Source organism: Mobula birostris, chromosome 3 (genome assembly GCF_030028105.1).
Source record: "Mobula birostris isolate sMobBir1 chromosome 3, sMobBir1.hap1, whole genome shotgun sequence".
In the NCBI taxonomy this organism is placed as follows: domain Eukaryota; kingdom Metazoa; phylum Chordata; class Chondrichthyes; order Myliobatiformes; family Myliobatidae; genus Mobula; species Mobula birostris.
The window spans coordinates 17,250,173-17,275,859 of record NC_092372.1 but is presented as its reverse complement, the minus strand read 5'-3'; the positions used below and the strand labels follow the sequence as shown (position 1 = coordinate 17,275,859).

The 25,687-nt window shown below is 42.2% G+C and overlaps 1 protein-coding gene across 1 annotated transcript in view; it reads left to right on the top strand.

Moving 5' to 3' along the window:
• LOC140194909 (A disintegrin and metalloproteinase with thrombospondin motifs 12-like) overlaps window positions 1–5,584 on the top strand; it is a 688,485-nt gene extending 682,901 nt beyond the window's left edge. The window contains exon 24 of the mRNA XM_072252276.1: window positions 5,051–5,584. Within this exon, the coding sequence (XP_072108377.1) occupies window positions 5,051–5,232 (182 nt within the window). The 3' untranslated portion in view covers window positions 5,233–5,584. The remainder of the gene's footprint in view (window positions 1–5,050) is intronic.
• The last annotated feature ends 20,103 nt before the right edge of the window (window positions 5,585–25,687 follow it).

The window sequence follows — 25,687 nt, the reverse complement described above, 5'->3', positions numbered from 1 at the left end:
TATTTTTCACACAGTTGTCTTTAATCTACAGAGACTGTTATGTGTGAATATTCCAAGAGTTCAGCATTTTCTGAGATACTCAAACCACCCCATCTGGCACCATGTCAGTTACATTCTCCCCCATTCTGATGTTTGGTCTGTACAACTGACCCCCTTGACCATATCTGTACGCTTTTGTGCTTAGAGTTGCTGCCACCTGATTGGCTGATTAGATATTTACATTTACGAGCAGGTGTACAGGTGTAACTAATGAAGTGGCCAATGAGTATATTTCCAAGTTCAGGAGCTCTGAGGAGGGCTGTGTGAGTTCTCATAGACAATAAACAATAGACAATAGGTGTAGGAGTAGGCCATTTGGCCCTTCGAGCCAGCACCGCCAGCTGACCTACTTCTCATAGTGCCTGGGAAAAATAGTGAATATTTTGATTTTTTTATTACATTGTAATTGTAAATTAGATGTCATGATTTATCCAAGTTTATTGCCCGAGAGTCTAAAGATCAATTGAAGCAAGTTTGGGAGAAATTCAGATTTTTAAAAGTACGATCACTTTTGCTTAACTTTTCCATTTTACATCTCTGTGGAAGGTTTAGTAGTCTACTTTTATGTTATTCAAAAACACAAGAGATTCTGCAGACAATGGAAATCCAGAGCAACACACAAAATGCTGAAGGAACTCAGCAGGTTAGGCAGCAACTATGGAAATCAATAAACAGTTGATGTTTCAGGCTGAGACTCTTCATCAGTACTGGAAAGGAAGGTGGAAGATGCCAAAATAAAAAGATGGGGAGAAGGGGAAGGAGGACAAGCTAGAAGATGACAGGTGAAGCCAGGTAGGGTGGGAAAGGCAAAGTTAGGAAAAAAAGGAATCTGATAGGAGAGGAGAGTGGACCAAGGAGAACGGGAAGAAGGGGCACCAGGGGAGGTGATAAGCAGGTGAGGAGAAGAGGTAAGAGGCTAGAGTTGGAATAGAAGAGAAAAGGTGTAGCAGAAAAAAAGAGAAAAAAACATTACAGGAAGGAGCAATCGATGCTCATGCCATCAGCATAGAGGCTACCTAGATGGGATGTGAGGTGTTGCTCCTCTAAACTGAGTGTGCCCTCATCACGGCAGATGAGGAGACAATGAACCAACATGTCAGAACAAGAGTGGGGATAGGAATTAAAATAATTGGCCACTGGGAAATGCCACTTCAGACAGTTGGAGTAGAGGTTCTCAACAAAGTTGTCCTCCAGTTTACGTTGCATCTCACCATTGCACGGGAGCACAGGATAAAATAGGACACCCCAACAGATTCTCAGATGAAGTGTTGCCTTGCTGGGATGGAGGAGGTGAATGGGCAGGTGTAGAATTTCTCTCGTTTGCAGGGATTACTCGGGAGGGACGAATGGACAAGGGAATCACAGAGACAATGCCCCCTGCAGAAAGCAGAGAGTGGACAGGGGGAGGTAGAGATGTGTTTGGTGGTAAGATCTCTTTGAAGATGGTGGAAGTTGTGAACGTTGTGTTGGGTATGGAACCTCATGGGGTGGTAGGTGAGGACAAGGGGAACTCTAACCCTCTTAAGGTGAGCACAAAATGTCCAAGAAATGGAGGTGTGGGTGAGGGCAGCATCAGTGGTGGAGGAAGAGAAACCCCGTTCTTTGAAGGAGGAGGACATCTCTGATGTCCTGGAAAGGAAGCTTCATCCTGGGAGTAGATGCAGTGGAGACTATGAACTGGGAAAAGGGAATATTATTTTTACAGAAGATAGGGTGGGAATCAGCAAGTTGATAAATGATGTTGATAGAAGTTTGTCTGCAGAGATGGAGAGAGAGAGAGGCACGGTGGTGGAGCTGTGTGGCCTCAGGACTAGGCCTCAAGCCACAGTGTCACCTTTTTACAGCTGCCCGGGAGAGTTATGCACTCCACCGGCACGGGGTGCAAGCTGGAGTTGGTGCTGCCCCCCAGTGGTTGAGTGACAATTAAACTTGAACTTGAAAGGGGAGAGAGGTGTCAAAAATGGACCAAGTGTATTTAAGGGCAGGGAGGAAGTTGGAGGCAAAGTTGAGGAGATTGAGGTGCTCAGCATGGGTGCATGAAACAGCACCTTTGCAGCCATCAATGTAGTACAGAAGGAGTTGAGGACCATTACGAGGGAAGTCTTGGAATACGGACTGTTCCATGCAGTTAACCAAAACACAGGCATAGTTAGGGCCCATGTGGGAACCATGACGACCTCTTGAAGTGGAAGGAGTAGAAGGAGAAATTGTTGAGGGTGAGGACCAGTCCTGCCAGACGGATGAGGGTGGTGGTGGAGGGGAACTGGGTGGGTCTTGCTTGGATTTTATGCTATTCACTACTTTTCTCTTGTATTGCCTAAGGAAATTCTGAAACATAATTAAGATGATTAAAACTATCTGAAATTTTCTGCAACATCTGAATAAAGAGTGGAAATGCTGGAAATCTGAAACAAGCAGAAAATGCTACCAACATTCACCAGGTCCATCAGCTTGCATGAAGAGATAGATAATTAACCTGTCTGTCCTGTAGCCTTTCATCAGAAATGAGAAAGAGAGAGGAAAAGCCTGTTTCAAGGTACAGAGAGGGCTGGAGTGGCAAATACAGAGGAACATTTTTGTAAGAGGCAGCAGACAGATTGGTTGCCAAGGTACCAATTATTTTAAATTCTGGACCCTATCACAGACATTCTATCTGTTGTCACCTTCCCTATGCCTCTCTAATCTGAACCAATTTTATGCGAAACAGCTGACGGGTGGAATTTCCAACCATTAATAGTGTCATCCTGCTGATTTAGTGGAGAATTACAAATACCTGGGGATATGAATTGACAATAAACTGGACTGGTCAAAGAACACTGAGGCTGTCTACAAGAAGGGTCAGAGCCGTCTCTATTTCCTGAGGAGACTGAGGTCCTTTAACATCTGCCTGACGATGCTGAGGGTGTTCTACAAGTCTGTGGTGGCCAGTGCTATCATGTTTGCTGTTGTGTGCTGGGGCAGCAGGCTGAGGGTAGCAGACACCAACAGAATCAACAAACTCATTTGTAAGGCCAGTGATGTTGTGGGGATGGAACTAGACTCTCTCACGGTGGTGACTGAAAAAAGGATGCTGTCTAAGTTGCATGCCATCTTGGCCAATGTTGCCCATCCACTACATAATTTACTGGGTGGGCACAGGAGTACATTCAGCCAGAGACTCATTCCACCGAGATGCACTGTTCTATTAGATCTGCTTTTTTTCCACATTAACAATTGCTGCTTCACCATTATACCTGTTAATTTGGTTTTCCAATCTGGCACAGCCAACTCACGCCTCATGTCTATTTACTTTCTCTTATTCAAGACAGCGTTTGATCTATTTTTTCTACTTGAGAGATTAAAGGAAATGGGGTTGATGCAGAAGAGTGTTGCTAAGAATGATCCCGGGAACGAAAAGGTTAACAACTAGGTATGTGTTTGGTGGCTCTGGGCTTGTATTCACTGGATTCACTGGAGTTTGGAAGAATGGGGGTGGGGGGGGGAATCTCATTGAAACCTATTGAATATTGAAAGGACTAGATAGTGTGGACCTGGAGAGAATGTTTCCTATCGTTAGAAGGGTCCAGAAACAGAGCACTCAGTCTCAGACTAGAAGGACGTCCCTTTAGAACAGAGATGAGGAGGATTTTTTTTTTTAGCCAGAGAGTAGTGAATCAGTGGAATTCATTGCCACGGGCAGCTGTAGCGGTCAAGTCATTGGGTACATTCAAAGTGAAGGCTAATAATTACTTAATTTTTAAGGGTGTCAAAGTTTACTGGGAGAAGGCAGGAGAATGGTGTTGAGAGGGAAAAGAAATCAAACGTGATGGAATAGCAGAGCAGGCTCAATAGTCTGAATGAACTAATTCTGCTCCTGTGTCGTGTGGTCTAAGGTAAATCAGCGATGATGAATGGTTGAGCAGTCACAGAAGGCCAAATATCCTCCTCCAGCTTCATTTCCTTGCGTTCTTCTGTTTAGTCAGGACTTCTGGAGGCTTACCCTCAGTGTCAAAAGTTCAAAGTACTGTACATCATCATATGCTACCCTGGGATTCATTTCTTGCAGGCATTTACAAGAAAACACGGAAAAACAGTAGAATTCATAAAAAATTATGCATGAACAAAGACTCACAGACAATCCAGTGCAAAAGAAGACAAAGTGTACAAATGAAAATTAAATATTACTGAGGACACGAGTTGCAGAGTCCTTGACAGTGAGTCCATAGGTTGTGGAGTTAATTTAGTGTTGATGTGAGTGAAATTTTCCATGCTGGTTTGGGAGTCTGATGGTTGAGCTGTTCCTGAACTTGGTGGACCTAAGGCCCCCGTACCTCCTTCCTAATGATAATAACGAGAAGAGAGCCTGGATGATGGGGGTCTTTGATGATGGATATGTCACAACTTCTAATCAGTGTGATCCAAAAGTCCCAGTGCTCATAGTGGCTGAACTGAGTCAAAGATTTGCATCAACATTGCATTACCGGTGTGACGAGTTGTAATGTAGACTGAAGCTAATGCAAATTAACTGTGATTGAGCGTCAGCCATGATCACATTAATTGGAAGACCAGGCTCAATTGATATGCATTTCACATGGCTGGGTCAAACACCCATGTGTCATGCATATGTTTATATCACAACAAGCCAAAGACTGGTGCACAAGAGCCTCTGCAGATGCTGGAAATCCAGAGCAACACCCACAAAATACCGGAGGAAATCAGCAAGTCAGGCAGCATCTATGGAGAAGAATAAACAGTTGATGTTTTGGGCTGAGGTCCTTCACTAGGATTGGAATGGAAGGGGGAAGAAGCCAGAATAAGATGACATGGGGAGGGATACGAGTACAGCTGGCAGGGGATAAGTGAGACCAGGTGAAGAGATGGTGGGTGGAGGAGGAAGGTAAGTGAAGTGAGAAGCTGGGACGTGATTCTTCTGCTGATGTACAAACCAAACCTGATGGAGGGAGGGGGTGATACTTGATGGTGGTGTTGTTGCTGCAGATGTTTAAATAACACTGTTAACATTGTCTTTCAGGCAACATCTGTACGAAGGACAGAATGTCAGAAAAATTTTGTCTCACCTTGAAGAAACTGGGCCGATGCTTCATGGTGGCGATCAAAATCCAGTGCTGTCGAACCTGCCTAAAATTGAATGCCACAGTTAGAAGAAAGGGAATCGCACGGGGCACTAGCCAAGGGGCCTCATCGGGCTCGTGAAAGACTGTTTTGCTGTTACACTTCAAATACAAGGAATGGACTTCTGTAAACGAGGTTTTTGAATGCTTCTGTTGGCATTGCCAGGATGCTTTTAAAATCTTTCAATGCTTGGTTGACAAAAAGAAATTAGTATATCTATTTTGCTTCGCAGGTGCACAAAAGCAGTCTGAATGCACATTACTTTGTCAGCTCTTAATCATTGTGAGTTCAGTTAGTTAATTTCATCGAAAACTCCACTCCTTACACTCATGCTTACCAGATTCCTCTCTTAATTACAAAATTATCAACAAGAGCAAAAGGTATTTTTTTAGTTTCACTTGTTTACCTTTTCAACCTTAAAATCAGAACACTGGAAAATAAGTATCAATACCACTGTACTTAATAAAAAAATATATTCCCAGCTGTCCTTCATTTTCCCTAATAAGCCTTTCTTGGATTTATATACAGCAATGTCTTGCTGTTGCTAAATTAAGATATAAATTCAACCTTCTTCTGAGTCAATATCGACGATTCAGCTCCCTAAAGTAGTTACATTGATATCAAGAGATGTGACAGCCCCAACCTTTCCTCTGGAATTTCATCTTCAGCTGTTGTGTTTAATTAAAATACATTTTAAATTGGGCTGCTCAAGTGTTGCCAATGCAAACATATATGTATGATCAGGGGTTAGAAGTAAAAGGTAGGACTACTATTTGGCTTGTTCGCTGTTGTAATTAATGAATTCTATTTTTAATCTTTAGAATAGCAAAAATCACTTCCATACAGTGAGAAGTTAAGGTTGCACAAAGTACACTCAGTTACCACTTTATTTGGTACACGAGTGGAACCAGGAGTGGTCTTCTGCTGCTGTGCCCATCCACTTCAAGGTTCAATGTGTTGTGCATTCAGAGATACTCTTCTACACAGCACTATTGTAACACACGGTTATTCGAGTTACTGTCACCTTCCTGTCTGCCTGAACCAGTCTGACCGTTCTCTTCTAATCTCTCTCATTAACAAAAATTTCCACCCACAGACCTGCCACTCACTTGATGTTTTTTTGTTTTTCGCACCATTCTCTGCAAACTCTAAAGACTCTTTTGCATGAAAATCCAAAGAGATCAACAATTTCTGAGATACTCAAACCACCCCGTCTGGCACCAATCATCAAATGATCAAAGTCACTTAGATCACATTCCTTTCCCATACTGATGTTTGGGCTGAACAACAACTGAACCTCTTGAAGATGTCAGAGTGCTTTTATACATTGAGTTGCTACCACTTGATTGGCTGATTAGATATTTGCATTAATGAGTAGGTGTACAGCTGTACCTAATTAAGTGGCCAGTGAATGTACATTTTAAATTGGGGTGCTGAGCTGTTACTGATACAGGGGTTATAATTAATATTTGGCTTGTTTGATTAATGAAATCAATTATTAACTATACAAACAGCAAAAATCACTTAAACATAATGAGAAGTTACAGTAGTACAAAATGAGTTAAAGTACAAAAGTATAATTACTGTTTAAAAAGAAACATTTCTTCAATTGAATTTGTGAATAGATACTGAGGTTATGATTACACAGATATGCATATTAAAGTGACAGAAGATAACTGGAGAATATCATTCATGTACTGAAAGGCTGACTGCTGCCACTTTCCTTATACCCTGGGATTCCTGAACACAATGAGCCAACTGTAATTTTACAATGGCAAAATACTTAGAAATTCGATCAGAATATTTCCTGTTCAGCTATTTTTTGACTTATTTTGAATTAGCAGGATTAATGTTGCATAACACATTATCATCTCCCTGAAATACAACACAAAGTACTTCAGGATAATCACTGTTATCTGGGAAGAAGTATAGGTTCATGCTAAGATGTGGAACAGCTCATGAAAGATAATGTGTATTTTAAAAAACACTTCGTTATAAAACAAAATACTGCTTCTCATATTTTCTTCAGTGAGGAAGATACACTTCCAGTAATTTCTCTCCCTTCACTTTCCTCTTTTTCCATTTCCCATTGGGCTCCTCGCTCACCCTTTCTCTTCTCCTCACCTTCCCATCACCTTCCTCTGCAGCCTCTCCTCCTTCCCTTTCTCCACGGCCCACTCTTCTATCAGATTCCTCCTTCTTCAATCCTTTACATTTTCCACCTATCGCCTACCAGCTGCTTAATCCATCTGCCCTCCCCTACCTATCCACCCACCTTCCCTCTCACCCAGTCTCATCTACCACCTAACAGCTTGTCCTCCTTTTCCTCTTCACACCTTCTTTTTCTGGTGTCTGTCCTCTTCCATTCTAGTCCTGATGAAGAGTCTGGACCTAAAACATCAACTGTTTATTCCCCTCCATAGAGGGCAGCGGCCTGACACACTGAGTTCCCCCATTTCTTTTTGTATGTTGCTGAAGATTTCCAGCATCTGCAGAATCTCTTGTATCCCATGCTTAGAAATCCGGCAGGACAGATGGTAAAATATGGAATATAGGTTATAAAACATAAAATACAGGATGAAGTCAGAGGGAAAATAAATCAGCCATGATAGAATGCGGAACAGAATCAATGGGTTGAATGGCTTTATTCTGCTCCTATTCTTACAAAATAGAAGTGATAAGTGCTGGAAATGCTCAGCAGATGAGCAAATACGTGAGGAGAGTGAAACAAAGTGCTAATATTTCAGATCAATGACCCTCATCTGAATGATATTAATTAATATGGTCGTTGTTCGTCATGCTGACAATGACAGGAGACCAGTACGGGAGAGTTTTTAAAATGGAAAAGCCATTTTTCTGGGGCAGTTCCATCCTCTCGACCTTAGAAGTCCAGGTCCGGTGGTACGAACAAGTGTCACAAACTGGGTTCTTCCTTGGTTGCAGTGGATGACCATGACATCTTCTGTGCCTTGTCATGCCCTTTGCTCTCCACGCCACGGAGCGTTGCAAAATCGTCTTCCTGTCCTTTGGGTCTCTCTGTCAATTTCATCTACCCCGTCTACCGGAGCCGACTTCCCATGCTGGTACACGTATGTCCGTAACTTTCTGGAGTATGAGGTCACCTGGTTTAGCCTGCACATCAAAGTGGTGTACTGGGGTGTGGCCACTGATGCATGCAAATGGCCACTTGGAGCCACAGTTGAGAGCTGAGTGTCTGGTGGCCCAAAGTTGAGTGAGCTGCTCCAGATTGGACATGACAAGCCCTTTCACCAGAGGTGCTACCCTTCCCTGGACAACCCATACACCCCATTAATTAACTATTAGATTAAATAACTAAAAATTATTTACACTAATGGTACAAAATCAATATGACAGCTCTGTTTGAGGAATCCCTTCAGTAGTGTTCAATTGAAAAGTCAACCAACTTTGAAGCATCATTATATTGTTAATGAAAATTATGTAATTACTCATTTTAATATAAAAACAATTATGTTCGTATGTTTACTGCTTGAAGATGACAGTACTGCTCTATATAGCTGCTCCTACTTCCTTTGTTTTGCCTGTGTTCTATGTTGGGAAACAAGGAAATTAAAATTAGCACATATTAAGAATGCTGCAATTGCCCACTGCAAGAACAGACCATCCAGCCCTCTTGGCCTAATTCTTGCTTGAAAATGAAAGATGTTTCTGCAAATGAGTGACTGAAAGCAGAAAATCTCTCCTGTAACATATGAGGGGTGATTGATAAGCTCGTGGCCTAAGGTAGAAGGAGTCAGATTTAGAAAACCTAGCACATTTATTTTTCAACACAGTCCCTTCCTACACTTACACACTTAGTCCAGCAGTCGTGGAGCATACGGATCCATTCTTTGTAGAAGTGGTCCACAGCAGGGGTGATTGATAAGTTTGTGGCCTTAGGTAGAAGGAGATGAGTTATACAGCTCTTGTTACATGCACGTGCAGTTCCACTCTTTGAGTGAAAATGCAGAAAGTTTGAAGTTAATAACTGCTGTGGACCACCTCTGGAGGTCCAAGACACCGACTTCTACAAAGAAGGGATCCGTATGCTCCACGACCGCTGGACTAAGTGTGTAAATGTAGGAAAAATAAATGTGCTAGGTTTTCTAAAATTGACTCCTTCTACCTTAGGCCACGAACATCAATCACCCCTCGTATGTTGCAAGGAGATGATGAAAGCACTGCAGCATAAGTTGAAGAAATAAATCATGCATTTAGCACTCAGAGGGTGGTGAGAGTGTGTGGAACGAGCTGCCAGCACAAGTGTGCATGCAAGCTTGCTTTCAACTTTTAAGAGAAGTTTGGATAGATACATGGATGGTAGGAGGTATGGAGGGCTGTGGTCCCTGTGCAGGTTTATGGGAGTAGTTTGCTTAAATGGTTCAGCATGAACTAGATGGACTGAAGGGCCTGTTTCTGTTCTATATTTTCCTATGACTCCATATAAAAATGTTCTTTATAAATAAGGTGCACAAATATTCAGAGGCAATTTTGAACTCTTTTACATTGCTCTTTTATGTTCAACGGTGCATGCCTCATTTTGATAAATTATTTCTTTAATAGCTATTGTTGTGACTGACTGTCAGCAGTTGACAGTTCTAGTCTTCAGGGTATACGGTTTTAGTTATCTAATTGCAACATGGTGCTATTGAATGATGGTGCTCCCCCAATAAACAGCTTGCCTTACCTTCCCTATGAATGTGTTGCTGGGCAGCACATAAGTCTTTAGTATATTTTGTCTGCTGATGAAAATAAATGCAAAATCTTATTAAATAAAACAATTAATAAAAATAGACTTTTAAAGATTATTTACTCTTTCAGATCTTACCACAATATCACCTTACGGATTTCCGTAAGTCTTCTGTTCAACACTCAAACTGTGCATTTTAAAGTTATGCCGCCCGCTGCAGATTTTGTGTGTACTGAACAGTGATGTGAACAGGATTTTAGGTAAAGGACAAAAGCAATGCAAAGTGCTAGAAATCAGAAATAAAACAACAGAAAATGTAGGAACCTTCAGGGGATCAGTCATTGCCGTGGAAGAGAAAAAAGTAATATTTAAGATAATTGACTTTTTATCAAGTATTAACATATTGGCCTATGTGTCAAACATATTCAAATAGTTTTCTGCTAAATCAAGCTTCTAATGGAGAGTCAAAAGCACAAGAAATTTTGCAGATGCTAGAAATCCAGAGTAACACAAAATGCTTGGGGCCCTTAGCAGACCAGGCAGCATCTATAGAAAGGAATAACGAGTGGACGTTACCAGCCAAGGTTCTTGACGATGAGTCCTGAAGAATGGTCTCCACCTGAAATGTCAACTCTTTATTCCCTTCTGTTGATGCTGCCTGGCCTGTTGGCTTCCTCCAGCATTTTGTGTGTGTTCATCTGGATTTCCAGCATCAGTAGAATCTCTTGTATTATGTTTTCCCATCCATTATGAACGATCTGAATAGTGACCCAGTTGAACTCTCTTGAACTTAAGAGAGAGAAAAAAAGGAACTTCAAGAGTAATGCAGAAGTTATTTTCTGGAGTAAGGTTCTGACTGGAGACTAACTTGCATAAACACATCAGGATAACAGAGTGGTCACAAGTCTTGCTACTGGTGATGGAAGCAATTTTGTGGGCACAGAGAAAGCACACTGTTTTAACACCAAAACACATTCATTTATGTGCAATTTTAAAAATGGCATTTGCAAAAATGAATTAAAATGAAATAGGATTGTAAGTGCACTGCTTTGATTTATAACTTGTTCTTTTGCCAAAAGAGGATCAGCATGAATTCAAAGTACATGCAATCAATTCAGGATTTTGTGGAAGAAATTATTTACGTTATGTTTGTAACATATCCTTAAGACCATATGAATTTCAAGTAATGCATAATGTACTTTTATTGATTACATTAAGCAAACATTTATGTGCTGTGCAATAATCATTCATTTTGATAATGTCAATGTTTTCAATTTTATAAAGGCAAAATGGTGAATTGAATGCATTTGTCAGTACTTTTATTCACTTAATCCATATTCTTTAATATACACAAAATGTACATAAATATAATACCGCAGGTGTGTGTGATCTGAAGTAAAGTCAAAATAAGATACTTGATGAAGAGTCCTGATGAAGGGTCTCGGCCTGAAACGTCGACTGTTTACTCTTTTCCATAGATGCTTCCTGGCCTGCTGAGTTCCTCCGGCATTTTGTGTGTGTTGCTTTAGATTTCCAGCATCTGTAGATTGTCTCGTGTTTGAATAACAATACTTTCTAGTTTCAAAGTTCAAAGTACATTTATTATCATAGTATGTATATATTATCCAACAAGAGGACCACAACCTTTTGTGGTTGGGTTTGGAAGCTTGCATGCTTCAATGACCCAGAGAATTATGTCAGACATCCCACCTCTCCTGGAAGTTCCGGGAGTCTCCCGCATATGAATAGTGGCTCCCTGATGCCTGCAAATTATACACAATATCACAGAAATCAATGTTTTTGAGAGCGAGCGAGAGAAAGCAAGAGCACGAGAGCGACCGAGAGAGAGTGAGTGCGAGAGAGAGTGAGTGCGAGAGAGAGTGAGAGCAAGCAAGCAAGCAAGCGAGAGCGCGCGAGCGACCACGAGACAGAGAGCACGAGCAAGTGTGCGCCATGGCAGAATGTTCCAAAAAAAATATAAAACATACGTCACCCCAGACTACACTAAAGTGTACTTTTGCCAAATAGGGGTCAAAATAATGACAGTGTTGCTCGCTACACTGTTTGCAACAGTGACTTTTCTATTGCCAATGGTGGGTTAAGACTGTAAAAGATGTGTTGAGGTGAGTTTAACAGGTGTCATTCGTTCATTAGCATAGCTAACATTATTTGAACTAGCTGGCCAGCTGCTAAGGAGCTACTCTATTGCAGACATCCCACCTCTCCTGGAAGTCTCCCACAAATTGATGATTGCTACTCCCTGAGATGAGTTTTTGCTGGGTGGGATGTCTGTTATGTTGATGAGGGTCAGGGCCGAGAGCCAAAGCACAAGGGGAGAGGCCAGACTAAGAGTGGTCTACTAATCCTCCCAATTCACGAGTTCAACTCAGTGCTAACAGCCTGACTGGTGAAAACAAAATTGTTATGGAAACAGAGATGAAGAATCTTTCAAATCTCTTACTAACTCTTCCTTCAGTTAGTCCTGACGAAGGGTCTCGGCCTGAAATGTCAACTGTACCTCTTCCTAGAAATGCTGCCTGGCCTGCTGCGTTCACCAGTGACTTTGATGTGTGTTGCTTGAAGAATCTTTTATCTGTTTGCGACAGTATCTCTGAGGCTCCACCAGGATTCGACCATGAACCATACCTGGCACACAACAGAGAAGATGGCCACGAACAGACAGAGGTGGAGGACCTTAATTCCCACCTTAAACACCTGCTATGTAACAAACAGTAACTATACATTATACAGCCTTGAGATTTGTCTCCTTACAGGCAGCCACAACACACAAAAAAAACAAAAGAACCCATTAAAATAGGGGAAAAAGAAGACTGTCAAACATCCAATCTGCAGAGAGAAAACTAAACAAAAGTGCAAGCAAATGGCATTCAGAACTGAAGTTTTACAGAAGGCAGGAAGGCAGGCATCACTGCAGCCAGAGGAGGCCACAGCCCCCGTTGAATTCCTGCCTCCAATCTCATTGTTCTCAAACCTTAGTTGTAGAGCAATTTTTATCACTGGTCTTTGCAGCCCAGAGGCCAGAACGTGTGGTTAGTGTAGGACTGAGTTTTAACTGGCATAGTACTGGAAACCTGCCCCAAGATGTCCTTCACAGAGGATGGTGGAATTTTTTCACTGTCTCTAATGATTCTCCAATGTCTCTGACTTTCCAGGCATTCAAAAGCAATTAAAACTGAAGAAAGTTAAAAAGGATTATCGGAAAAAAAGCAACAATACTTAAAAAAAGTATTAACCACATTAAACTGAAGGAAAAATTATATATATTTTTAAAGTGATACAAATTTCCTCTTTGTCACCTGAACCAGAATCTCTATTAAAATCAATGGGGTTGTGGAAAGCACAGCAAGATTGGACCCCACCTCTGGACACAGGGGTATGGAATTTAAACAAGAGAAAATCTGCAGAATCTGGAAATCTGAAATGTCATGGCGCAAAATGTCGAATGTTCTCTTTTCCGTAGATTCTGCCTGGCCTGCTGAGTTCTTCCAGCATTTTGTGTGTGTTTTTAGTGGAAACTTAAATCCATTTCAAGAGATGGGAGGATCTAGGCAAACTTCTAGCACTATCCAACACTGTAAATCAGTGTAGAGAGAAGCAAAATCAGTGTTTCAGATTAAAGGTCTCATAATTTGATAGAATATTATAGTACAGTACAGGCCCTTCAGCCCACAATGTTGTGCCAATTTCACCTGATGCTACCCAACCTGTGGAAGATTTCCAGTATTACTGTGTTTTCAGATGATCAGACAGCACCCATGGAAAAAAAACAGAAATTAGAACACAGACCAGCACAATACAACACAGGCCCTATTGTCCATGAATTGGTGCTGACCTTTGAACCTACTTTATGCTTCCCTCCCCACATAGCCCATCATTTTATCTCATTAATGTGCCTGACTTGGAGTCTCTTAAATATCTCTAATGCCTTTACCGCCACCTCTGGCAGAGTGTTCCACATAGCCCTATCATCATCATCATCATGTGCCGTGTCATATGTCGTAGGCGATCATGGTCTTATGTCTATGATTGCTCTTGCCAATTTGTTCTACGGAAGTGGTTTGCCATTGCCCTCTTCTGGGCAGTGCCTTTACAAGACGGGTGACCCCAGCCAATATCAATACTCTTCAGAGATTGTCTGCCTGGCATCAGTGGTCACATCACCAGGACTTGTGAAAGGCATCAACTGCTCATTTGACCATCAACCACCTGCTCCCATTGCTTTGCATAACCCTGATCGGCGAGGGGTGGGGGGGGGTGGGGAAGGGGTGACTAAGCAGATGCTACACCTTGCCCAAGGATGACCTGCAGGCCAGCGGAGAGAAGGAGCACCTTACACCTCCACCCACCACATGTACTCGCCACATACTGTTGTAAAACAACCCCTGGCATCCCCCCTATACTTTCCTCCAATCACCATAAAATTGTACCTCATTTCCACACTGGGAAAAGGTCTCTGTTCACTGTCTCCATGTCTCTTATTATCTTATACTACTCTATTAATTCACCTCTCATCGTTCTTCGCTTCAAAGAGAAAAGCCTTAGCTTACCCAACCAAGCGGCAGGGCCTGCATCCAAGAGTGAGGAACAACCCGAAGTTTGGCCGATTTAAGCTCCGGACCAGATTGAAGAGGTCAGAGTGTTGGAGATGGAGGAGAGGGATGGGCCAATGTTCAGCTCACTGCTCACAAGGTTTACTCGTCACTGCACTGCACTGAGGCTGTGTCCTGGTTCAGCAGTAGGGATGACTGGCTTCATGGCTGTGAACTCACTTTTGTGAACTTCAGTTCGGAATGCTTTTCGCTTACTCATATTGCTTGCATGGTACGTGTTTATTTCCCTGCACATTGGGTGTTCGTCAGTCTTTTTTAAACAGGTTTTTTTCGTGTTTCTTTATTTTGTGGCTGTCTGTAAGGAGATGAATCTCAAGGCTGTATATAATATACATATTTTAGTAATAAATGTACTTTCAACTTTGAACTATTCCTATCAAACATGCCTTGTAACCCAGGCAGCATCCTGGTAAATCTCCTCTGTACTCTCTGTAAAGCTTCTACATCCTTCCTAAAACAAAGTGACCAGAACTTAGGGAGCTGAACTCATCCTAGCCTTAGTCTTGTGTTAATAGCTGCATTAGACGTGTTGAGATATGAACGAAAGGTGATCTGGAAGTCACAGTCTCAGAATAAGACAGCCATTTAGAATTGAAATAAGGGTCTGAAACCTCTCCACTCAGAAGTGGTGAATTCTTCAAATGCTCTACACTAAAGGGCATAGGAAATTCAGTAACTAAGTTTATTTCCTTAATTTTCAAGTAATCAACAAAGTTGAGATGGAAAATAACCACTGAATGGTAAGTTCAGCCATGTTCTTTTCGAATGGCAGTGTAGAATTGAGGAGCCCATTCCCTCTCTTATAAGTTATGTTCTTACACAAACTGTAATTAAACAGAAGAGATTTACAGTATTTACAGTATTCTGTATTGTGCTGGGCTATACAAAATCTGCCAGAAACTCCAGGTATCATTTAAGGACTGCATTTAAACTTCCTTGCTTCTTATGCTGTGTACATACATCTACTGATGCTTCTGGACACATCTTCAGTGATGTTCCTGGAATCATCGGGTGTTTCGGGTCTTTCAACATCATACAGGTGACTCAGCCGGGACTGATCAGACCCCAGCTTGTGTCCAGATGGCTAGCTACTTACGACTCCATAGCTCCCCTCTTTTGAGCCACAGCCATCTTGAGGCCCTCTCTGCTGCATCGGTGGTACTGCGGATGGCTCTCCTCTTCCTCTCTCCCTCGATGCCCAAAATGCTGAAGGCTCTAACTAAGGAACGGGCTACGAATCCCCTACAACCAACCTCCACTGGGAGACACCTCGCTCTCCATCCAGCCTGCTGACAGCTGCTGACCAGTCCTGCGTACTTGGAGAGCTTCCTTTCAAAGGCCTCTTCCTAAGCTATCTTCCCATGGGACTGTCAGCTCCAGCAGCACCACTTGCTTAGTAGACTCAGACACTAGGACAATGTCTGGTCGCAGGGTGGTGGCTGCGATATGGTTGGGGAACTTCAGCTGCCCTTCGAGGTCCACCAACAGCTGCCAGTCCCTTGCAGAGGTCAGAATATCAAAATAAATATTATTTATTATGGTCTAGCAAAAAAGACTGAAAGTAGCACCATGGTAGCATCATGGTTAGCAGGATACTATTACAGCTCGGGGCGATATGGAGTTCAGAGTTCAATTCCGGCACTGTCCTGTAAGGAGTCTCTGTAAGTACTCCCTGTGGAAAGCGTGGGTTTTCTCTGGGTGTTCTAGTATCCTCCCACACTCCGAAGTTGTACTGGGTAGATTATTTGGTCATTGTAAAAGGGTTAGGGTTAGGGTTAATTAGGGGTATTGGTGGTTGCTGGAGCAGTGTGGCTCAAAGGGGCTGAAAGGGGTTACTCTGCGCTATATCACTAAATATATAAATACATTATACACACATACATGGAACTACAGAGAAAATTTACAAGGCTGTTGACAGGACATGAGGACCTGAATTAAACGGTAAGTTTGAAGAGGTAAGCATGTTTTATTTTCTCTCTGGAGCATAAGGGAATGAGGGGAGATACGATAGAGGTACACAAAGTTATCAGGGTAAATGCAAGCAGGTTCTGTCATTTGAAGTTGGGTTAGACAAGAGCTAGAGGTCACAGGTCAAGGGTGAAAGATGAAATATTTAAGGAAAAATTGAAAGGGAATTTCTTCACTCAGAGTGTTGAACCATCTGCCAGCAGAAATGATGGATACGGCTTCAATTGCAATACTAAAGAGTAGTTTGGATAGGTACATACATCACTATACAGAAGTCTTAGGCACATATATAGCTGAGGTGTCTAAGACTTTTGCTCAGTATTGTAATAATTTTATGTATTGCACTGTACTGCTCTCATGAAAAAAAACATAAGTGAGTGATGATAAATGTGATTCTGACATGAGTCACTGTTGTGGACTAAGAGTGGGAAGGGGGCAGGGAGAGGGGAATCATGGTTGTGGGAAAGAGAACGGAGAGGGGAGGGAGTGCAAAGCACCAGAGAGACGTTCTGTAATGATCAATAAACCAGTTGTTTGGAATCAAATGACCATTCCTGGTGTCTCAGGGCTGGGTGTGCCTGCACCCATGCCATCCCACCTCGACAGTCCTCTGCCGCCTGTCCCACATTCCACCCTTGCCATTCCCAACATACTTTGCTCCTGCCAGACTTTCAAAATCGCTTAGTGTTCCACATTGTCAAATGCAGTACTGTGCAGAAGTCTTAGGCACCCGAGCTATATATATATATATATGTGCCAAAGACTTGCACAGCACTGTAGATAGGAAGGCTGTGGAGGGCTATAGTCCAGGTGGGCGTCAATGGACGCATGGACTAGATGGGCCAAAGGTCTTGTTTTTGTGCTGTGGCGCTTAGTGACTCCATCTCCAAAGTACTTCATTAGAACTGTCAATTCCATTATTGGTGGAGATTCTGCCCCTGTTGTTGCCAAAGTTCTCTGTGTTTTTGAAACACAAATAAAGATTGTTACCCCCCTCACCGGACTCGTATACAAACTTGGCTTGATAGCCAACTTGGCTAGCAGCCACGTGACCTGGCGGTGAGAAAGCCACCTTTATAACAATATATGTCTAGGGCTAGTATGATTTGGGGTTCAACCAAACAGGTAATTTGGGATGTTCCCATTAACAGAAGCTCAATTTGAGTGAATGCTGTGTAAATACTGCCAATACAGAGGTACTGGTCGCTAAAAATGACAAATCATACACCAACATAAAATTATAAAGCAAGTATATTTACCAATTTCAGTTTTATCAAACAGTTACTAATAGAAATTAAAGGAAGTAAAAAAAATAATAGGACCCATTACAGTTATACCAGTCTAAATGTGCACATGAACGTTGGAGCTCATCTTTTCCAAACGCTGGATATAACAGTTACGACACTAAAGTCTCAACACCAATCATCGGTAGAACTTCCCATCTTGGACTCCTTCATCTTGCAGAGCACTCCTTGCAATAGTGTCTTCCTGTCGGGTCGAATCTTACGGTCGTCTAACTGATCTTCTCTTCTCCACAATTCCTGCCAAAAGACCACGAACCTGACCACTGGCTGTCACAAATCTCTCTCCACCCAGCTCTCACTAGAAAATTCTCCTGATCCCATCATCCTGATTGGCAGACACAACGTTCCAAAGTTGAACAACGTGGCCCCTTATCTCTAGCCGAAACCAAAACATTATCCCAGCAGGACATAAACACAAGGAAATCTGCAGATGCTGGAATTTCAAGCAACACACATAAAAGTTGCCAGGCAGCATCTCTAGGAAGAGGTACAGTCGACGTTTTGGGCCGAGACCTGACGAAGGGCCCAAAATATCGACTGTACCTCTTCCTAGAGATGCTGCCTGGCCTGCTGCGTTCACCTGCAACTTTTATGTGTGTTCCTAGCAGGACACACTGCTTTTACAGAAACTACTAAAATGAAATATCTCACAGCATAGTGGCAGAATTCTTGACCAGGAAACTACAGGGTCATATCAAAACTTGAGCTGAACCCTAGTATCTATGGAGATGAAAAGGACTCTGCTCTAGAATGTAAAGTCTCAAAGTTCTTTTGGAGGAGTTTATCAGTAAAAACCAAAGCCATTAAAGTAAATCTCAGAAAGGCAAAGTATGTGTAGATGCAGCAGAAACTTCAGAAGTTAATCTGGAAGGAACTGCTTGATGTTGAGTCAGTTGTGGAACAATGGGCGTCAATTTAAAGAGGTAATACACGCAATGCAGGAAATGTTCATACTTAAGGTTGGGAGAAACAATAAAAACAATATATCAACTATTTGGATGAATAAATTATTCATTATACAGCTATATAAGAAATTCAGAAAAAATAGTAGTGACATTAACCATAGGGCATATGAAAGTATGAGAGCTATGGGGAATTTCAGAGTGCCAAAAGGCAAGCTGAGAAGGATATTAATAATAATGCTAAATTTGACCTCAAGAGATTTTTTTAACAATACTTTAGTAGTAAACAAAAACTCAAGGAGGAAGTTAAGTATATTTGGAATAATAGTGGGGTTATACATAATACAGAGAAGGACTCAAAGGATACTCTTAACTCATATTTTGCTAAAGTATTCACCTGTGAAGTTGTTAGCAATATGCTAGTAAGTGTAGAGAAAAATAAAGTTGTTTTAAGTGACTTATAAATCTTAGAAAATTAGGTCCTGCTTCAGTTAATAAAAGTTAACAAATCTCCAGGGCCAGAGAACATATATCCAAGGGAACTTAGCAAGCTCTGTGATGAGATGTACAGACCCCTTACATGTAATTTTCAAAAGTCAGTGAAGACTGGGGAAGTCCCTACAGACTGGAAATGGGCTACCATTGTCCTAGTATATACTGTATGAAGGCTGACTGCACTGAACTTGGTAACTATAGACCAGTAAGCTTAACATGTATTGTACGTAAGATAATGGAAACAATAATAAAGAATGAGATGGAAAAGAAGATGCTAAGAAGAGTAAACATGAGGAATTCTGCAGATGCTGGAAATTCAAGCAACACACATCAAAGTTGCTGGTGAACGCAGCAGGCCAGGTAGCATCTCTAGGAAGAGGTACAGTCGAGGTTTCGGGCCGGGACCCTTCGTCAGGACTTCATCAGTCATTAAAACACAATTAGGATGGGATGGGGGAGGGGCTTGCTTTCCTCAATCTTCTTAGGAAGTGAAGATCCTGCTGTGTCTCCTTGTTCAGGAAGGTAATATTAAGGAACCAGGTAAGGTCATTTATGATGTGAACTCCCAGGAACTTAACTCTCTCTACAGAGGAGCTGTACATTCACAGAGAGGGACAGTTCATGTCCAACTTCCTGAAGTCCACAATGACTTCCTTGGTCTTTTCCACGTTCAGGCTTAGGTTGGTTTCTTATGCCAATCCACCAGCCGCTCCACTTCCTCTCTGTATTCCATCTCGTCATCACCGAGGCCAGCCACTTTTGTGTCATCTGCAAACTTGATGACACAGTTTGAGCTGGATCCTGCGACGCAGTCATGCATCAGCAGTGTGAACAGCAGCAGGCAGAACACACAGCCTTGGGGAGTGTCAGTGCTTAGCTTTTTTTCTGTAAGGTTGGACTGGAGAAACTGGGGTTGTTATCAGTGAAGCAAAGATCAATATGAGCAGATCTGTAGAGATAAACAATATCATCCCTGGTTTAGATAGGGTAATCAGAGAAAAATATTTGCCTCCAATGAAAGATTCAATGACCAGAGGAATACAAATTTTGTCATGGTCCGGTCCGTGAACTCTGCATTCCGGTTCATGGTCCGGTCCATCGATCCATATTCCAGGTTTTCCGGTTTTCCTTTGTCCTTTTGTGTGCCTTAATTGAGGCACATGATTCTGATTTTGGGCTGGCTACATAAACAGCTCCTGGGGTCAGCTGCAGTTGCTTACGTCAAGCTAAAAGGGCAAGTTGGAGGAGTTTTTGTGACAAGGTAGGAAGAAAAACACCTGTGGGAGAGATATGAGGAATGATTAAGAGGATGGGAGGAGATAGAAGGGAATGGGAACATCCAGTAATGATATCTGAGGAGGAAACTGCAGTCTCTAGTAGGGCTAAGGCTGAGGTCACGGCCAAGTCATTTGTACTGATACACAGTTCAGAAAATTTGTCTGAAGAAGGGAGAAGAAGAAGGGAAAGAATAATGAGCCAACACCCAGGTGTGTTAAGCAGGAGGGAAGGAACAGATGATATAATTGATGATCCATTTACATTAGCAGAAATGGTGAGAGCAATAAAGAGATTGAGACCAACCTCCCCAGGGAAAGATCTGATATGCTCTGTGATGCTAAAAAATCTAGGAGAAGGAGCGCTCTTGAAGTTGCTGCATTTTTATAACAGAGTGTGAGAGGAGGGAAGATTACCAAGTGCATGGAAAGAAGCAGTAGTAATTCCAATAAGGAAGCCTGGCAAGGATCTGTCAAAACCCACTAGCTACAGACCAATTGCATTAACATCAAGTATATGTAAGATAATGGAAAGGATGATAACACAAAGGTTATCATATGAACTTGAGAAAAGGGGAATGCTGGCAAGTTAACAGAGTGGTTTTAGAAAGGGAAGGAATTCCATGGACTCAGTGATTATGTTAGAGACTGAAATAAGGAAGGCTCAGGCAAATAGAGAGTCAGAAGTGGCAGTGTCTTTGACATTGAAAAAGCCTATGATATGATGTGGAAGGAAGGATTATTAATTAAACTGCACAAGATGGGGGTTGGTGGGAGAGTTTTTAATTGAATTAAAGATTTTTTGTTTGGTAGAAAAATTCAAGTTCAGATTGGATCAGAATTATGAAAACAGTACATAGTGGAAAATGGCACACCTCAAGGTAGTGTGATTAGCCCGTTACTTTTCATCATTATGATCAATGATGTCTTCACAAAGGTACCAGTGGATATAGGTAGGTCACTGTTTGCGGATGATGGGGCCTTGCGGAAAAGAGGCAGGAACATGGACCATATAATCAGGAAACTACAAGAAGCAATTGATGAAGTGGTGGAGTGGGGTTATGATTGGGGATGTAGATTTTCAGTAGATAAAACTCAAACTGTATTTTCTACCAGGAAAAGGGTTGAGGTAGGGAAGAAGTTAAGAATGTATGGGGTTGAATTAGAAAGGGTTGCATCATTTAAATTTCTGGGAGTTGTATTTGATTCACGATTAACATGGGTAGACCATATCAGGAAAGTTGAGGAGGAATGTAAAAAAAGTAATAAATGTGATGAGATGTTTGACTGATAGGGAATGGGGAGCAAGTTGTTCAGCTTTGAAGAGAATGTATGTGGCTTTAGTGAGATCTGTATTGGATTATGGAAATATAGTATATGGATCAGCAGCTAGGTCTCTTATAAGGAAATTGGATGTGATTCAGGCTCAGGCCTTGAGAGTGTGCAGTGGAGCTTTTAAAACGTCACCAGTGTCAGCCCTACAGGTAGAAATGGGAATAATGCCTTTGGAACTAAGAAGGATGCAACTGATGGCAAACTACTGGGCTAACTTGCAGGGGCACAATGATTCTCACCCTACTAAAGGAGTGTTGCAGGAGTGCTGGGAAAATGGGAGGTTTCAGAGGGATACCTTTAGTCGGGTAGGGAATGATATTGCGAAAGAATGTGGAGTATTTGATCTGAGGATAAGTCCTTCAGTAGTTTATCCGGTTGTAGCTCCATGGAAGCTTGTATGGCCTGACATAGACTGGCATTTGTTAGAGGTAAAAAGGAAAGAAAGATATAAAACAGATTTGGTAAATGCATTTAACTGTTATGTGATGGAAAAGTATAGTGATTATACTCACATTTATACGGATGGTGCGAAGGAATCTGAAACAGGAGTGACAGGGTTTGGGGTGGTAATACTAGCAAAAGAAATTGGAATCAGCAGAAGAACATCTAATAAGTTAGGGGTGTTTACAGTGGAGATGCTGGCAGTGTTGGTTGCGTTGCAATGGGTGCAGAAAGCCAGACAAGTTAAAGCATTGATATGTTCAGATTCATCCTCAGTTCTAGCAAGTTTAAGGTCTTTTCACACAAACAGTCGGCAAGATGTACTTTATGAAGTCCTTCAGTTACTTACAAGAATTGCAAATCAGGTAGGTCAGGTAAAATTTCTATGGGTTCCAGCACATGTAGGGGTGAAGGGGAATGAGAGGGTGGATGAGTTGACAAAGAGGGCGTTAAAGAAAGAAAATGTGGAAATGCACATTAGTATCAGTAAAGCAGAGGTTAAGTGTGTAATCTGGGAAAAAGTCAACCGAATGTGGCAAGAAAGATGGGACAGGGAGGGGAAAGGGAGGCATTTATATCAAATACAAAAGAATGTTGCAGTTACTAGGGTAGGTAATGGAAACAGAAGAGAGGAAATTGTGTGGACTAGGTTAAGGCTGGGGCATTGTGCATTAAACAAAACATTGAAAATGATAGGGAAACACCAGACAGGATTGTGTGAGGAATGTCAGGAAGAGGAGTCAGTAGAACATGTAGTTCTGAGTTGCAGGAAGTATGGGATACAGAGAGAGATGATGAGAAATAAATTAAGGGAGTTGGGGATGCAGGAATTCACATTAAAAGGGTTGCTGGGCATGGGTGAGAGAGCACAAGGGTGAAGGGATTTAGAATGTATGTCTAGTGCACATTCTGGAGCAGAGGGTGGCGGTAATGCACCATTAAGCTGGATGCCAACTGCTGTAAAACAAGATACAGACAGATAGCTTCAGTTGCTGGACTGTGCCCTTCCCTTCACCTTCTGCCTTGGCCTTGGCCTGAAGACTTGCCTGTGTCCTTGCCTGTATTGCTGTCAAGTTCTACTGCTGGAGCAAGACTAGAGCTTTGCTGTGTCTAGATAAGGAACTGTTTTTCATTGTTTGGAACTGTCTCTGTGTCCATGCCTTCACTAGGTAGGTCTGGCTGTTTGCTGCTACCTTGTGTTGAGGACTGTGTCCATGCCTTTGCTAGATAGGTCCAGCTGTTTGCCGCTACCTAGTGTTGGGAACTGTCTCTTTGTGTTCATCATTCTGTGTATGAGTCCTGGCCCTACATCCTGTTCCCAAGGAGGGGTCCTGGCTTGGTGTTCCATGTTCCTGTTCTCCCTTGGCCAAGGCTCCTGCGTTCCTGTTCTCCCTTGGCCAAGGCTCCTGTGTTCCTTTTCTCCCTTGACCATGTGCCTCGTCTTGCCCAGGAGTCTCTCGTTCTATCCTGTAGTCATGTCATATCCTTGCCTAGTTCTGGGGTCTGAGCCTGAGTCAAGACCCAGGTTCTGGGTCCTTGTCCAGTCTCTGGCTCGGAGTCCAAGCCCAGGTTCCTAGTTCCTTGTCCTGGTCCCACTTGCCAAGCCAATGTCCTAGCCCAAGTCTGTGTTCTTGTCCCAGGTCTCTAATCAAGTCCTGTTCCTAGTACTTCAGTGTCTGTGTCTTGCATCTGGGTCCACCACCAATACTTCTCTTCTCTCCCCCCCCCCCCCCGCCCCATGACAAAAATTTAATATTCTGGCCATGACAAGATGAGAGAAGTTATTGCGCTCCACACCTGAGAAAATGGCCAAGGACAAACATAAATGGAGGACCTTCATTGCTGCCCTAAATGCCAGAGGCACAATGGGCAGTAAGTAAGGTAAGAGAAGTGGTGTAAGGAAAGACTTATTTACTCTAAGACTATTTTACATCTGGAATTTAGTGACTGAATACAAAATAATGGCATCATTAAGGCAAAGTAATAGAAATGTCTTAAATTTAAAAGTAAGCAACATCTGAGCCATTGCAATAAATACAAAACAAATTTGCATTCATTGCCATTCCTATTCCCTTCATGTATTGGAAAATGTGTAACGTGTAGATGAAATAAATACTTTTTACAAAATCCTGATATTTAACTTGGGGGATTTGACTGCAGAGAGCAACCAGCTAAGAGTCAGCCTTGCTTGTTACTGCTATTTTTGACTACATATTTATTCCCAACTCATTTTAAGCCAGTGCTTCAAGTTAAGGGAGTCATCCACATGCCACATCACGTCAGTTCAGATTTATTTAGTAAGGTAGTAATGGTTATCACTTTCTTGAAAGGAGTGAACCAGAAAGCATTCATTCCTACTGGCCAAGTTCTCACGTGCTGGGTGCCATCATCACAGAGGACAGACATGTTTGTCAATTGTTCTTGCCTCTTACTTGTAATTGATTGCTCACCAACTTTAACGACAGGATGTGGCAGGATTGTACAGTTTTAATATACTGTGCAAAGGTCTTAGGTGCATATATATAGCTGGCTAGGACTTTTCCACAGTACTGTAGTAATTTTATTTATTGCACTGTACTGCTGCCACAAAAAAATCAATTTCTTTGACATATGTGAGTGATGATAAACCTGATTCTGATATGGTTTTGCCACCCGGGACATGCCATCTTTTCATTACTACCATCGAGGAGGTACAAGAACCTAAATACCTACACTCAATATTTTTGGAACAACTTCTTCCTCTCTTCCAATAGATTTCTGAATGGTCCATGAACCCATGATCACTGCCTCAGAATTCCTCTTTTGCATTATCCACTTATGTATAAATTGTAGTGATTTTTAAAAATGTCTATTGTACTCCTGCCACAAAATAACACATTTCATAACATATATAAGATGCTGGAGGAACTCAGCAGGACCGGCAGCATATATGGAAAGGAATAAAATGTTGACGATTTGGGCCTAGATCTTTCATTCGGACTGGAAAGGAAGGGTGAAGAAGCTTGAATAAGAACATCTGGGTGGGGGCTACATGTCAGAACGGGAATGGGAATTGGAATTAAAAATCTTCCTTGTTGCAGATGGGTGAAGGTGCTTGACAAAGCAACCTCCCAATCTTCATTGGGTCTCACCAATGTGGAGGAGGCCATAGTGGAAGCACCAGATACAGTAGACGACCCCTAAAGATTTGCAGGTGAAGTGCTGCCCTACCTGGAAGCACTGTTTGGGGCCCTGAATGGAGGTGTGGGAGGAGGTGAAAGGGGATGTGTAGCTTGCAGGGTAAGTGCCAGAGGGGAGATTAGTGAGGAGGTACGAACTGACGAGGGAATCACACAGTGACCCCTGTGGAAAGTGGAGAGGACATATTTGAGAGTAGGATCAGGTTGAAAATGGCGGAAGTTGTAGAGAATGATGTGCTGGATGTGGAGGCACATGCAGTGGTAGCTAAGGACAAGAGGGCTGCTATCCCTATTAAGGT